The 16790-nt window shown below is 46.4% G+C and overlaps 1 protein-coding gene across 1 annotated transcript in view; it reads right to left on the reverse strand.

Moving 5' to 3' along the window:
- The window catches only part of CHD1 (chromodomain helicase DNA binding protein 1), a 1544591-nt gene that overhangs the window by 705502 nt on the left and 822299 nt on the right, over positions 1-16790 (reverse strand). Inside the window, exon 23 of the mRNA XM_086960963.1 lies at positions 11748-11927. Within this exon, the coding sequence (XP_086817089.1) occupies positions 11748-11927 (180 nt within the window). The remainder of the gene's footprint in view (positions 1-11747; positions 11928-16790) is intronic.

Here is a 16790-nt window from a genome sequence, read left to right on the forward strand (position 1 = left end):
CCTTTGTTATTGTTACCCCTGTAACCACCTCTTTGGTAGCCCCTTGTGGCGGTGGATTGGGTAGGGGTTTTGTAAGAAGTGGAGGGGCTATCTGAGGAGTAGCCTCTGTTGGTGCTTCTGTAGGATGAGTGACAAATTTATTTATTACATTTGTATAGCGCATTATCACCGATTGGTCTCTAAGCGCTTGTACTTGAGAAACAGGTCCTTTCAGAGAGCGGACAACCCAGTTATATCACACCCCACGCTTCTCGAAAGAGCACTGTTTTTAAAGATCGTGATGAATGAGTGACGAAGGAGCGTCTGGGAGCTTGCGACTGCAAGGCTCCCATAGATTTAGCTGTGTCGGTATCCTTTTTATTTTCTCAAGGAATACGTCAACATTAGGGCCAAATAGGTGTTGCTCATTGAATGGTTGATTGAGGATGGAACTCTGGATTTCAGGTGAAACCTGAAATACCAAGCCAGGCATGCCTACGCAAAAGGACACTGGTGTTAATTGCCCTTGAAGCAGTATCTGCGGCATCTAGGGCACAACGGATAGAGGTATTGGTGATAGTTTTACCTTCTTGGATGAGTTCATTGGCCCTATTTTCATATGTGTTGGGAGATGCTGCATCATGGATTCCAGCTCATCATAATGTGCCCTGTCGTACCTTGCTATCAGCGCTTGAGTATTGGCAATGCGCCATATGTTTGCTGCCTGTGACGCCGTTCTATTGCCAGAGGCTTCCAGGGGTTTAGACTCCTTATCTGGTGGGGGGGCCTCACCTGATGTTTGGGAATTGGCACTTTTACGTGCATTGGAGACTACAAGGGAGTCTAGTGTAGCGGGGCCTTTAATGTAGACTGGATCTGTAGGGGCAGTCTTATACTTTTTCTCGATCCAGGGATTGAGTACTTGAGCCCTGACTGGATCTTTAAATACCTCTGGTGCATGCTTAATGACCCCCTTAAGCATGGGTAGAATTGAGGTGGACCTTTGTGTGGTGTCAAAAGTGTCCATGAGAAAATCTTCCTCCATGGGGTCTGTGTATAGGTCAACCCCGTGGTATTGGGAAGCTCTATAGACGAGTTGGTTAAAGCCCATAGTGTCCTGTGAGGGTTATATGTCATCCTGGGGAACCTTAAAGACGCCTGGGGTGCTATAATCATCCCATGGGTTAGGGAAGTCAGGAGGTCTAGGATTCCCTAGCGGTTCATTGTCCGCACCTCCCCCTGTATCATCAGAGGTGTTATCCCCATCATCATCATCTTCTACTGAGATGGGGATGGTGTAAGAGAGTGATGTGGTGGGGAGGAGGAGGAGGAGGAGGAGGAGAAGGAGAAGGGATCGTTAATGGAGAGGTTGCAATGTCTCTCTTTTTAGGATGAAGAGCCGGTGCAGGGGTATCTAGTGGTTTTTTCTTGGAGCCAAGAGCCAATTGACCAGTTTTAGGATATTTCACAAGAGTTTTTTGGGAAGGATCTGGTTGAAATAGTACTTCTGTATAAGGTAGATTCTTTGGTGTCGAGGTCTTAGGTTCCGGAGGCTTTTTCGGCACCGACTCGGTAGCTGGTCTAGGTTCTTTTGGCTTCGAATCGTGACCTTTTGCAGTGTCTTTGGCCGGTGGAACGTGTTGTTTCCTCGGTTCTGAGGCCTTTTTCGGCTCTGAGGCATGGAAGCGGGCCCTTTGGTGGCTATTTTTTGCTCAGCTCCGAATGTGTTTTCGGTGTTGAGTGCTTGGAAGTGGAATCATTTTTGTCCACCATAAGCGTGGAAGGGTATACTCAGATGTGAGTCCCTAGCTCATTGCACCATCAGGATTCAAGCAAGCCGGGCCGAAGACGGCTGAAATGCCAGAAACCGGTCCCCGGTAGCTTGTTTCCTTCCCAGTATAAGAATTGGCTTGGTAGTTTGGTCTGCCCTGTTCCCATGATGCACTGGGCCAGGGTCAGACTAATTTGCATATAGCCAAGTTCTGAGCTGGGATGGTGCAGTGAGCTGAAAAACGGTGATGGATCAAGCCCTGATCTTTGGACTGGGTAAGAGTGGTCTGCTTAATTCAGACACTCTGTTCATCACCACCCCCTTTTCTGAATCATGGAAGTGGAAGCAGTGCTCGGCGTGGATGAGAAAGAGGACGGCTTCTTTTTCGGCGCTGGTCGGTGTGTGTCGAGTTGCCCGAAGGCTAAGTAGGCTTCTCTTACCGAGCCCGAAGGCGGGACATGGGAAGCAGTCTCTCGGTGTGCACCATGGGCGTGAAGGTGTGACAAAGCCTTTTCCGAGGATGTAGAGGAAGGGTCGGGGTTGACGTGTGTACTCACGACTCGCTGTGCTGGAGTGATTTCCTCAAAGTCTGAGTCCTCTGCTTCGGAGTAGCTGACTATGCCTTCCTGGACCTGTTGTTCTGGCACGTCAACGCCCTCTTGGAAGATGTCGTCGGGGATCGAAGATGACGAGTGAGCCATGGTCCTTCGAGCTCGTCGGTCCCAAATTTGTTTTTCTGGAGCGGAAGGAGGCGCAAGCTGAACAGTCCCTGGCCTCGTGCTCCGGTGAGAGGCAAAGGTTGTACAACTCATGGAGATCGGTGTGGGGAAACTTCGACCGACATTGAGGACATTTTTTGAATGGTGTCCTTTTGATGAGCCAGAAGTTAAGGCCCAGGTAGGCCCAGGTAGGCCCGACGGCCTTCGTCGACAACTGGAATCGAAGACTTCGAAGATAATGAGACTCGCGTCGATTGGGGAACGCGTTGTAATTGTCATTGTAAATGCACTTATATAGCGCATGGCTACCCGGAGGCATCCCAGCGCTTACAGTGGCAGCGAAGTGGGGTCTCTTAATTGGGAAAAATATGTGTTTTCAAAGCTTTTCTAAATCGAAAATGGTTGGGTTCAAATCGAAGGGAAAGAGGAAGTGTATTACAGAGTCTGGAGGCATTGGCCGAGAAAGATCGACCTCCGCTTCTGGCCTTACGAATCCTATGAATAATGGCGAGGTTCTGATTTTCAGAACGAAGGGATCTTATATGTTCATAAGGCTTAATGATGTCTTGGAGGATCGGGGGCCGGCTCTGAACAGCAGCTTATGATCAGTACATAAGCTTTTGAACTTCACTCTCTCTTGGACTGGTAACCAATAAAGAGTTTTTAGAGCTGGTCTGGCAGATTGATGGCTTGGAATATCCAGAAGAAGTGTTGCCGCCCGGTTTTGGGTGACTTGAAGTTTGGATATGGTGGCAGTTGGGGCACCCAAATAGAGGGCATTGGCATAATCCAGCCTGGAGAGCACCAGGGCCTGAACTGTTAATTTTCTAGCCTGGAAAGGGAGAAGGGGGAGAACCTTCAGAATCATTTTTAATATCCCATAGCAAACGGCTGCTGTCTTCTGAGCCTGGGTTTTAAATGTTAATTCCCTATCCAATCAAAACCCCAGACTCTTTATTTGGATTTTAATTGGGGGTAGGAGACCCATGGAGGCGGGCCATCTTTCCGCGATGTCGTGGGGAGATTGATTGCCCAGAATCATAATCTCTATCTTCTCTCCGTTAAGTTTTAAAAACGAGTCCCTCATCCACCTTGAAATTTCCTCCAGGAAGAGGGGAAGACAGGAAAGAAAGCTTTCCACTTTATTGAACCCGATCACCAATTGTGAGTCGTCTGCATAGGTAACTAAGTGGACTCCAAAAGGTAGAACAGCCTCGGCTAAGGTACTGGTGTAAACATTGAACAAAGTGGGACTCAAAGAAGATCCCTGTGGCACTCCACAACGAAGGGAGGTTCGTTTGGAGGTAGCTTGGTTGTTAAATACTTGAAAGGATCTATTGTCTAGGAAGGAGGTTAGCCATTTCAGCGCTGTTCCAGAGATACCTAAGTTGCACAGCCTTTGAATCAGTATCTGATGATTTACGGTATCAAAGGCCACCGCAGTGCCGCCCGCATCTATTATTTTCCTAGATTGTTCCACTACTGACATAAGGGCTGTCTCCGTACCCTGTTGTGGTCAGAAACTAGTTTGGGTCGGGTGGAGAAGGTTGTTAGTCTCTATGTGAGCTGATAGGATTAGGTTAAGGTATTTCTCCGTGATTTTACTGATTCCAGGGAGCAGCGATATTGGTCGGTAATTTCCTAGGTCTGCCGGATCAAGGCTTGGTTTCTTTAGAAGAGCCTTTACCATTGCTTCCTTCCACATGGGGGGAACGGTTCCCGAGGAAAGAGAAGCATTAATAAGGTCTAGGATCACTGGGAGGACCACATCAGCTACCAGTTTTAATTTTCCTAGAGGGGCAGAATCATTGGGTGAGCCGCTCTTTACTTTGGCGAAAAGACTTTTTAGGGTAGGCATTTCCAAAGCCGGAATATTACCCAAGGAAATCGCACTACCAGGGACTGAGGGAGCGGAGAAATCACTTTTAGCACTTGAAAAGGAAGAGTAGATTTGTAATTTGTGATTGTATTTGTAGAGCGCACCGGTCGCTCCGAAAGGAGCATCCTGGCGCTGTTCTGGAGGTAAGCAGTCAGTTACGTAAGCCGAGTTAGATGGCGGCCATGACATAGTCGTCAGGAAGATTGAATATCCAGGTTTTCAGTTGCTTCCTGAACTGGGATTCTAGAGTTAGGGACCTGAGGTTTTTAGGCATGGAGTTCCAGGCTCTGGAGGACAGATAAGTCAAGGTTTTGCCCCCTTTGGTTTTGAGGTTAAACCTAGCTATCTTTATTTGATTGTCGTCAGAGGATCGTAGAGTCCTGGGAGGGTTGTAGTGGGGGTAGCGCCTGGTGAGATATTTAGGGCCTGTGCAGTGGAATGCCCGAAATGCAGTGATTAGAATTTTAAAAAGTATTCTTTTATGCAGAGGCAGCCAATGAAGAGTTTTTAAGGCAGCAGATGCTGAGGATTTTCTGGGTAATTTTAGAACTAGTCTGGCTGCTGAGTATTGTACACTTTGCAGTTTTTTTAGTGTAGATTTTTTAACTCCTGCCATTAGACTATTGCAGTAGTCTAGGCGGGCGAGGATAAGAGCCACTGCTACCGTCTTTCTTGAGTCAGTGGGCAGGAAGTCGAATTTTTTTTAAAGAGATTTGATGATGCCAAAGCAGCATCCAGCTACTTTCCTGACGTGTTGGTCAAAGGATAGCTCGGTGTCGAACAGGACTCCGAGATTTCTTGCTGTCACTACGGTCTGGGGAGGAGCGGTGGAGCCCTCTGGCCACCATAGGCTAGGACAGAAATTGACATTTTTTCCCATTTGGAGGATTTCAGTCTTGCTGGCGTTACATTTAAGGTGATTTACTTCCATCCAGTGGAAAACTTCAGTTAGACAGTTTTAAAGATTAAGTTCGGCATTAGTAGAGTTTTCCTCTAGTGGCACGATGAGTTGAGTGTCATCGGCATACGAAGTTACGAGTACGCCGAATGATTCAATCAGAGAGATGAGTGGGATTAGGTAGACGTTAAAAAGTAGAGGACTCAGGATGGATCCCTGAGGGACTCCAGAGCGAACTTTCTTCTCTTTGGAAAGGAAAGGGCCCAAGGCCATGGTTTGGGATCTGTCTGTTAGGAAGGATGTTATCCACGCGAGAGCCGTATCTGAAATACCAATGTCTTTTAATCTGGCCAGCAGTATAGAGTGGGAGATGGTATCGAACGCCGCTGTGAGGTCCAGTAGAATCAGCACGGTGTTCTTTCTTTGATCGTGAAGCAGCTTTATGGAGTCTGTCAGTTCAATTAGTGCTGTTTCCGTGGAATGGGGAGGGCGAAATCCTGATTGTTGGGGGTGGAGGACGTTGTATGTTTCTATGAGGCTTTTTAGTTCTCTGTAGACCAGTTGTTCCGTGATTTTTCCCAAAACTGGGAGAAGAGATATTGGGCGTAAATTGGAGAGGTCTGAAGGTGATTTATTATGTTTTTTCATCAGAGGTTTAACAATTCCTTGTTTCCATTCTCGTGGAACAATGCCTGTATTGAGGGAGGAGTTAACGATCTTATTTATAATTGGATTCACCACATCAATTAACTGATGTAGGATTCTACGGGGGCAGGGGTCTGAGGGGGCTCCTGACTTACAGGCTAGGATTACTTCCCGAGTTAGGGGTAGACTGACCGGGGTGAAGGTTTTCAGACTTCCAATGGTAATTTCTCCCTGATTGGAGAGGGTAGCAGCATGAGAGACTTGTTGTATGGGAAAAATTTTCTGTATTGAGTCAATTTTCTCCTCAAAGAAGTCTGCTATTTGATTGCAGAAATCTTGGGATGGAGGTATTTCGGGCTGTAACGCTCTAGGATGTGTAAAAGACTTAACTATTGAAAACAAGGTTTTTGTTTAGATTCTATGATGGCATTGTTATAGAAATCTTTCTTGGCGGTTTTTATGTTGGCATGATAAGTCTTCCTCAGCTGGATGTAGGAGTTTCTGTCTGCCGTGTTGTAAGTTTTGCGCCAGTTGCGTTCGCCTTTTTTGCATAATAGATGGGTTTTAGCTAAATCTGGGGTGAACCAAGGGGCATTTGTCTTGCATCTTTCCTCCCTTCTTCGGGGACGATTGGGAGGTGCACGTACTTTAATCTCTTGTTGTATCCAGCTTTTGAAGAGATCTGAGTTGTGTTCTACGTTACCCGTCAGACTGGGGGTCTGAGTCTGGATGATAGGTTTCAGCTTGAAATTTTCCTCTACCTTTTTCCAGTTAACGTAGTTGTCAGAAGGTAGATTTGGTTTGATTGAGATTTGGGGGCGTGGGGCTTTGATGCAAAACAGGATCAAACTATGGTCGGTCCAGATGAGAGGAACAGGAGATTTGATTTCTAGGAGGGGAAAGTTCGTACATACCCCATCTAGTATGTGTCCCGCTTGATGAGTGAGCTGTGTAACCATTTGTTGAAGATTAAAAATTTCTAGGGTCTGGTGGAAATTAAGAGCCTGAGAATCTGCTATGGAGTCGAGGTGCAGATTAAAATCGCCTAGGAGAGTAAAGTGTGGGTATCGAATGAGGAGCTGACCTAGAGAGTCACTAAGAGAATCAAGGAATCTGGTTGCACTGCCAGGGGGCGGTAAATTAATCCTCCTGAGAAGGAGGAGGTCTCATTCAGTTTGATGGAAAAGCCGAGTCCTTCTGTACCTTTAAGGGAGTCTAAGTTGAATGTATGGCATTTAAAGTGGTTTCTTAACACCAATGCAACTCCCCCGCCTCTCCCCTTCAGCCTGTCCTGCCTGAAAATGGTATAGCCTTGTGGGAGGGCAATGGCTAGGTCTGGGTTACTGTTATCAGTGAGCCAGGTTTCGGTAATGAGGAGGCAGTCAAGATCTAAATCAAGGATAAGAACCTTGATATCTTGGCTGTGGTTGCACATGGAGCGAGCGTTGATCAGCCCTCCTTTAAAGTGTGGCATATCGTTGATTGATTCGATTAGGGGGTCCTTCGTAGTGGCTGGGGACCCAGATGAGCTCCACCTGCAGAGCTTACAGCTAAAGGGCCCTTTGATGTTGCTCATTTCTACCTTACAAGTGCAGCTATCTTCTATGCGTAGGCTATGAAGAAAATCGGGCTGGTATCTTATAATGGAGGGTTCATGTCCAGAGCTTCCTGCGCCTGGCGCGATCTTGGCGCGGACGGGCGCAGACGGGCTTGCCTTAGGCGCGCAAACGGCGCTCCCGCTGCGCTCGTCCGCTGCGCTTCCTACCGAAGCACATATTTAACGTAGTGGGGGGGGTGTGGCCTCGGGGGGGGCATAGCCAGCAAGCCCGGCAGCGATGGCGGGCGCTAGAGTAACTGTGAGCGCAACAGCGTTCAACTCGGCTGTGCGCTATGTGTCAAGTGGCTTCTACCTCAAGATACAAACAAGGAGGTATGCTTCGTTTCCTTTTAAAAATTACACAGAGAAAAGTGACATTCAAAGTTTTAAAAGCGTAGGTGCAATGCGTACCTCCAGCTCCCGGCTTACGCCTCAGGAGTGGGATCAAAGGTTTCTAAGGACGCTTGTATTCAGCGCCTTATAAACAGGGCGGGGGGGTTGTGGCCTCGGGGGGGCGTGGCCAGCGAGCCCGGCGGCGGCTAGAGTAACTGTGAGCGCAACAGCGTTCAACTCGGCTGTGCGCTATGTGTCAAAGGGCTTCTGCCTCAAGATACAAACAAGAAGGTATGCTTTGTTTCCTTTTAAAAATTACACAGAGAAAAGTGACATTCAAAGTTTTAAAAGGGTAGGTGCAATGCGTACCTCCAGCTCCCGGCTTCTGCCTCAGGAGTGGGATCAAAGGTTTCTAAGGACGCTTGTATTCAGCGCCTTATAAACAGGGCGGGGGCGTGGCCTCGGGGGGGGGGGGGCCTGGCCAGCGAGCCCGGCAGCGATGGCGGCCGCTAGAGTAACTGTGAGCGCAACAGCGTTCAACTCGGCTATGCGCTATGTGTCAAAGGGCTTCTGCCTCAAGATACAAACAAGAAGGTATGCTTCGTTTCCTTTTAAAAATTACACAGAGAAAAGTGACATTCACAGTTTTAAAAGCGTAGGTGCAATGCGTACCTCCAGCTCCCGGCTTCCGCCTCAGGAGTGGGATCAAGCAGATGATTTTAATTTTATTTGCAAAAAAACTCTGCTTGCTTGTCACAATGATCTCCAGAGGGATCGGGTCTAGAAACTTTAGAGAGAGTTTTAACTATACTGAAGATCTCCCGCGGGGAGCTGGAGGCGGCTGACAATTTCTTTCCGTAGTAATCTGCCTGTGCATCTCTCATTTCAGCTTTGTAGTGATGGATACTCTCCCTATAAAGTTTTTTCTTGTCTGGGGAGAAATTTCTTCTCCAGGGTCTTTCAAGTTTTTTACAATTTTGTTTTAAGCCCCGCAGAAAAGTGGAGTACCAAGGTTTAGGATTGGCATCCTTGTTGTTTCTGATCTTTTTTACTGGGACGAGAGAGTCTAGGGAGCTCTTTACCCAGGGATTGAAATTATCATTGGCTGTAACTGCACCCAAAGATGGCTCTGGGAGGGTTTTTTCCAGTAGTGAGGTCCATTGTTCGATAGATAGTTTAGACCAACGGCGATTCTCGGAGTATGTTGAGTAAGAGGGGGGTGGTGAACACGGAGGGGACCAGATAAGGGGTATAAGAAGGTGGTCCGACCAAGGAATAGGGATGGGCATTCCTCCAGATAGATCTTTTGAGTTCGAAAAGACCGGGTCTAAAAGATGACCTTTTACGTGGGTGGGTAGGTTCGGTAATTTTATGAGAAAAATGAAAAACTGAAAGATCTTTGGTAAGTTCAGTGGACGAGGTCTGCAAAGGGTCATCAAAGTGGAGGTCAAAATCACCCAATCAGGTAAAATTCTAGAGTGAGCTGGCCAGATCGGCTGCTTGTTCGGGTAAAGTATTACAGAAATTGGCTGAGGGACCAGGGGTTCGGTATATCAGCATGCCGGAAAAGGTGAGGACAGGCGAGAATTCAATAGAAAAGACTGTATTCTCACAGTCCCGGACTGGGCTGCCGGTCAGCCGGCACGTTAGACCCTGCTTATAAATAATAGCTATACCCCACCTTTCCCAGAAGGTCGGTCAACCCTTGAGATGGAATAGCAAGTAGGTAAGGCCTGAATCATGTCAGGTTCAGAGCTAGGGGTAAGCCATGTTTCAGTGAAAAACAGTATCTCAGGCTGTTCCTCTTCGAGCAAAATGGATATTTCAGCTGTTCGTTTCGGCAGTGATCAACAATTTAAGAGCAGTATTTTAAATTTCGGTGGATTGATAGGAACTGGATGGGGATCTATTACAGGGTGGAGATTACAGACTAAGCAGATGTAATCATCACTCGAAGGAATAATTGAATGTTTACATGCTCTGGGTATTGGGCCGGCTAGCGAGTATAATTTTTCATTGCTAAACTGTTTCATCTGAGGGGCGCAAGGGGAGGGGGTTGTGGCCCCTGGACCCGTCCGGACGCGGACGGGTACAGACAGGCTTGCCTTTGGCGCGCTGGTGGCGCGCCCGCTGCTCACGTCCGCTGCGCGTCTGGTATGCCATCTAGGTTTATAGTCCTCTTAATCAGGAAGGGGGAGTGGCGGGAGGAGTTGCGTCCCTCCATTCAAGCGGCACCAAAAAGCCGTGACGGACCGGGGAGGCGATGGCAGGTAGGGGAGGCTTTTACCATGTGCAAAAACGCAGTTTAAAAGTATTAAAAAGTATTGTCACACAAATTCCCACTTAAAGGTTCCCAACACGCGCTACGCACCCTTTTCAAAACAATACCGTTGAAACAGGTGAAGGATTGTGTGCCGAAAGAATCGATTCCAAACCGGAGCACAAGAAACACATCCGAGCCCGATGGCGGAAAAAAACAATCTAAGGATGGAGCCGATGCCCATGCGCAATGTCATCCAAAGGAGGAGTCACCTATCTTGTGACTTCCAAAGACTTTTCAGGATAAAAACAAGTGCAAACATCCAGGCCCAACACTGGATGGCGATCTATGCAACAGTGTGTAATCTGCAGCTCATTTGACTCGAACAAAACAATTTTATGAGGTAAAAAAAATACTGAAGACATCCTGAAGATCTCATGATGGAGAACTTACTCAACCGACACTCTTCAACATCTATGTGTCGGACTTAGCAAGGGTGATTAAGAACTACCGGATGAGCCTTACCTCCTACGCCGACGACACCCAACTGGTGATCGCTATCAAGAACAACGGTGAGGAGGTTGCCGCCGGATTCCAAGAAGGCATGCTTGCCATCAAGGAATGGATGTCGGAAAACTGCCTGCGCCTCAACTCGGAGAAAACCGAGGTAGTGATCTTTGGAAATTTATCACCACAGTGGTCCACTCTTTGGTGGCCGACACCCCTCGGAGCCCCGCCAGAACCAGTGAAAAAGGTCAGGAACTTGGGCGTTATATTTGACGACAATCTTAATTTTTCCAACCATGCCAACCAGGTTGCGTCGTCTGCTTTTTACAAGCTTAAGATAATTAAAAAAATCCTGCCCTTTCTTCCTGAGAGTGCTAGGAAAACAATGGTGAGCTCCTTAGTGCTCTCTTCACTCGACTACTGTAATGGACTGTTTGTAAACGCTCAGGCAAGGGTGGTGGCCAAACTCCAGCTTATACAGAATGCGGCCGCAAGGCTACTAGCTGGCATTCCTAAGTTTCAGTCCACCAAGCATGCGATAAGAAATTTCCACTGGCTAACAATGAGAAATCGCATCAGATTCAAGACCCTGTGTCTCACCTACAAAGCTCTCAAGGGTCTTGGACCAGCTTTTCTCAAACGAAAACTTCAATACTATTCACCAAAAAGATCCTTACGCTCCGAACACAGTCACCTACTGGTAGTGCCTCGCACCAGGACGGTGACATGGGGCGATAGAAGCTTTACCAATGCTGCAGCCAAAATCTGGAACATGCTCCCAAAGGAAATAAAACTGGCACCATCGTTATTTCAGTTTAGAAAATTGGTAAAAACTTGGTTATTTGATCAATAATCCGCTCAGAAACAATATGTTCGAAGGAAGATACCACCTTATTCTGGGATTTTCAGCAAAATTATAGCGCCAAGACACCCACGGGTATACGCCGCGCTTTATAAATTTTTAAAATAAATAAATAAATAAATACAATCAATAGATTGAAAATTAAGAAAAATGGGTCCCTCCCTATTGAGTAGACAGATGCAAGTGCTTCTCTGGTAGTGAAGGAACAACCAAAAATCACTCCGATACCCATCCTAACCGAAAATATTACATACATTAGAAAACATTATTTTACAAAAAGAAGTCTGTTAAAAGTACCTGCTTAGCACATTTCCGCATTCTTGGAAGCAGGTACATTTCTTCAAGTTCCTTCTGTCGTTCCTCCTCTTCGAGACGTTCACGCTGATCCTGTGGAATGATGTCTTCCCACTGCTTCGAATTTGAATTCTGCTCTGCATCTACTATGTCATTTTCTTCCGTAGTAGAAAAGTTAGCCACCTAGTGATAAAAACAAACTTGATCATACAGCTGTACATGTTCTAAACTTTAATGAGGTATTATGTAAATTAAATGTGTTCTAGTTTCCTTATGCACATTTTAGATTAAAATAGAACTGAAGAATATCATGTGAAAATCACAATAAAATGTCCCAGTACTTCAAATGAGGCCACCAATCATTCATATTACATTGTGTTTACTGTCTCTGCACTGCTCCCACAAATCAAGATAAAGAAGAACAATAGTTACTTACCTGTAATCTGTGGTTCTCCAGTATTGGGGTCTTTCATAAATTCACATGCCTGAATCAATACCCGTCGTCTGAGTGGGAGTCCCACAGTACATAAAAAGCAATTTGCCTATAATAAACCAAAACCCTTGGTAATAACCAGTCAGGAAGTAACGTAGCCCTAAGCTACAGTGAAAAAACTTCCGCACTCTTGAGTATCCTAGTCATTTTGTATAGACCAAGCTACAGCCAATCAGGCGACAGCACCCACCAGAATCTTCTCCTCAGAGGCTCAGGCTCTCAGATTTTCTCGCACAGGAGGGAAACCAACATTATCGCCTGAGGAGCCTCTGAGGGGAGGTGGGCGGGTACATGTGAATCTATGAAAGACACCAATACTGGAGAACCACAGATTACAGGTAAGTAACTAGTGTTCTTCTCCAGTATTGGGGTGTCTTTCATAGATTCAGAGTAGATAGCAGTACACACCATCCTGCTCATAGATGCTTCTTATATCATAAAGCATACACATGTTTTACAAACAACAATGACATGTAAAATAAGCGTCTAAAAGAGCATAAAGGAGGGAGAACAGAGGCTCACCTTATTTAATAAGATTGTGAAGCACTGCTCATCCCACTGAAGTATCTGCATCGCTGGCAGCCTCTATGCAGTAGTGCCTGGTGAAGGTATGATTGTTGGACCAGGTTGCTGCTTTGCAGATATGATGAAGAGGCACTACAGAAAAAAGGGCTGTCGAGGAGGAGACCGCTCTCGTAGAATACGCCCTTGGCAATGATTGCAGTGGCCTTCCTGCTTGCTGATGGCATAGACTGATAGCTGAGGACACCCAGCGGGCTATGGTCTGTTTAGATTCAGCGTATCCTTGACGTATCCTTCCGTATGCTACAAATAACTAGTCAGTCTTATGTAATGTAGCAGTTAGTTGTAGATAGAATTTTAGACATCTTCTGATGTCAGGGTAATGCAAGGCTTTCTCTGCTACCGTTTGCGGATTGGGAAAGAATGTCTTCAGAATTACTGGTTCGTTAAGATGGAAGTCGGATGGAACTTTAGGCATGTAGCTTGGATTGGTACGAAGCACCACTGAGTTTGAAGTGAATTGCAAAAACGGAGACTTGATGGTAAATGCTTGAATGTCAATGACTCTACATGCCGATGTCAGTGCTAGAAGAAGAGAAACCTTCCAGGCAAGGAATTTGAGATCCACCTTATGAATAGGCTCAAAGGGATGTCGCATGAGCTGAGTGAGTAGTACATTCAAAAGCCAGGATGGAGGCAGGCGCCGAATGGGTGGAAACATTTGAAAAAGTCCTTTAAAAAATTGCTGAATCACTCTAGTTGAATAGAGAGAGTTAGAGCCATCTTGACGGAACCTCGAAATGGGTGCCAAGAATACTTTCAACGTATAATGTGATAACCCCGATTTAGCCAAATGAAGAAAGAACGGTAAGATCTGTTCTGGCTTGGCCTGAATTGGATGTAAGTTAGCAGAATGACACCAAGCACAAAAACTATTCCATTTGAGTTAGTATGTCTTAATCGTTGCAGGTGCTCTAGCATTGGCTAAGACTTTTTGGCAATCCGCAGGAATATCTAAGTGTGCGAACTCAAGGTGTTGAGGAGCCAAGCTGCTAATTTCAAGGAGGCTGGGTCCGGGTGACAAACTTGACCCCTGTGGATGGTTAAAAGGTTCGGTATTGGTGGAAACGGAATGGGTTCGCACTCGAGAGGAGGAGAAGCTCGGTGAACCAGTATTGGCGAGGCCATCTGGGAGCAATGAGGATGATGCGACACAGTTGTTTCTTCATTTTGTGGAAGACCCTGGGAACCAACGGAATCGGAGGAAAGGCGTATGCATATATCTGAGACCAATTCATCGAAAGCGCATACCCGCATGATTGTTTGTGGGGAAGCCAGCTTGCAAAGTGTGGGCATTTGCGATTCTGAAACGTCGCAAACAGGGCCAGATCTGGGCGCCCCCACTTCCGAAAGACTCGGTCCAGCGTTGGTTGATGGATCTCCCATTCGTGATTGGATCTTGTCGCCCTGCTGAGAGAATCTGCTAGTACATTGGAAATCCCGGGAACATGGACCGCTGAAGGAGTGATCCTGTGACCCAGAGCCCAATCCCAAATCTCCTGGGCTTATTGGGAGAGAAGGCTGACTTTGTCCCACCTTGTTTGTTTAAGTAATGCATACATGCTGTATTGTCAATTCGGATTAGTTCTGAGGACTCCTGTATGATTGTTCGAAAAGATTTCAAGGCCAAGAATATGGCCCATAACTCCAGGAGTTTGATATGCCACTTCCTTTGCTTTACATTCCACTTTCCGTTGACAGTCATCCCCTGAAGGTGTGCTCCCCCATCCCTCGACGGAAGCATCCGTGGTAATGGTAAACCTTGGCACTTCTGCCAGAAATGCGCATCACTCCTCTACATTTTTTTTACCTGAGTCCACCATCAAAAAACCTCCTTCATACGGTGGGTTATGTGAATAATGTCGTCGAACGACTCTGAAACCTGTAACCATTGGAGGTTAAGCTCTTCTTGTAAAGGTCTCATTCTGAAACGACAGTTGGGTATTAGAGGGATGCAGGATGAGATCATCCCCAGGAAGGATTTGTACTTTCGAACTGAAACAAACTATTTTTCTTGTAGTTGGCAAGCCATCCTGCAGATCTTGTGTTGCCTTTCTCTTGAGACAAAGGCTGGAGCAAGATGGGTATCCAGTATGGCTCCCTAGAAAGGCTTTCTTTGAGATGGAATGAGATGAGATTTGTCGAAATTGATGGAGAGACCCAGAGATTGGAAAAGAGACAGGCATCTCTGAACATGTGCGCTTGCCAATGCAAATGAACTGGCCTTGATAAGGCAATCGTCCAGGTAAAGGAAGATTTGAATGCCCTCTAGGCAGAGATGTGCTGCTACCGGAGCTATCATTTTTGTGAAAACACGGGGAGCTGAGCAAAGTCCAAAGGGGAGAACTTTGAACTGAAAATCCCTGCCAGCCACTCAATCGTACAAATTTTCTGTGCTTGGGGAGGATTGGCACATGAAAGTAAGCGTCTTGAAGATCGAGGGTGGCCATGTGATTCCCCCATTGAAAGAAGCTGGAGTATTTCACCATTTCAAATCCACGCTGGTCTTTTTGCAGGTTACCATGCCGCTTCCGAGTCATTCCTGAATACCTATAGGATATGACAGATGCCTCACAAGTTCCTCGTGCATACTAAGAATTTGCCAGCCCATATCACTTACCATAAAGACAGGTGTTTGAGCCCTGAAGAAGTCTCAGGAAATGAGACGAAACGCGTTGGCTAGAAAAGAGAAAAAGAAAATCCATTGTGAATTGGATCATTTGTCTACCATGAAAACAAAATAAAGGATTGAAAACATACGTTTGCCAAGCTCGGTCCTGTTCATTTTCTACGGATGTTGTTTATTGCTTCAAAGGACATTATTTGCAATTATCAAAGAAATATTTTGTTGATGGGTGCTGATTCCACAGTGTGTGTTGTTTTGTTTAGGACTTTTGTCCTTGAAAGGAACTTATAGGGGTGTGTTCCTAGGTTTCCCAAGCACCATCACATCACTCAGGAGTCACTGACTATAACAGGTGCAGGCACTTTGCTCCAACCCTTCTTTTGCTAGTTTGTTATTTCTTGAAGTGTTAACATTCGGAAGGTCAACTTCTTTAAGTATTTGTTGAGGGCACGTAAGTCGAGGATGGGACGCCATTCCTATGACTTTTTCCTTATGAGGAAGAATCTGGAGTAATGCAAATGCTACTTACCAGTATGCATCTGTTCTTGGCTTGTAGGGCTGCTGACATTCATATCTGTGCATAGATCGCCGCCTAGTGTTGGGTCCGGATGATTGCACATTGTTGTCCTGGAAGAGTCTTCGAAGTATCACGAGATAGGTGGCTCCTCCCCTGGACTACAGTGCGCATGGGCATCGCCTCCATCTTCAGATTGTTTTTAGCCATTGGCAGAGATGGAGTGAAGTATGTGAGTGATGACCATGCTATGAGCATATACATATATACATATGAATGAAATACTGCAGCTGCTACAGGCGCCGGGGAGGAGGGTGGGCGATATGAATGTCAGCAGCCCTACATGCCAAGAACAGATGCATACTGGTAAGTAGCATTTGCAGTTCGAGGCATGTGGGCTGCTGAATTCATATCTGTGCATAGAATACATAGCAGTCCCTCCATTAGCGGCGGCCGCCCGTGCCAGCTGCAGCAGTCTGAAAAAGTGTTTTGAGAACAGCCTGACCAACAGCTGCCTGCTGTTTGGAATGCACGTCTACACAGTAGTGTTTAGTGAAAGTATGTGTGGTAGACCATGTGGCTGCTCTACAGATATCTTCTAAGGGAATGTTACCTAGGAAAGCCATAGAGGCCCCCAACTTCCTGGTGGAGTGGGCCCTTGGTGGGATAGTGAGAGTGCGCTTAGCTTTAGCGTAACAGATCTGAATGCATTTCACTATCCACCTAGCGATCCCAGCTTTGGAGATAGCGTTTCCCTTGTGGTGTGTGGCAAAAGCAACAAAAAGCTGCTTGGTTTTGCGAAAATCTTTCGTCCTGTCTACATAGTACATC

This window comes from Lissotriton vulgaris, chromosome 3_1, assembly GCF_964263255.1.
Source record: "Lissotriton vulgaris chromosome 3_1, aLisVul1.2, whole genome shotgun sequence".
Taxonomy (NCBI): domain Eukaryota; kingdom Metazoa; phylum Chordata; class Amphibia; order Caudata; family Salamandridae; genus Lissotriton; species Lissotriton vulgaris.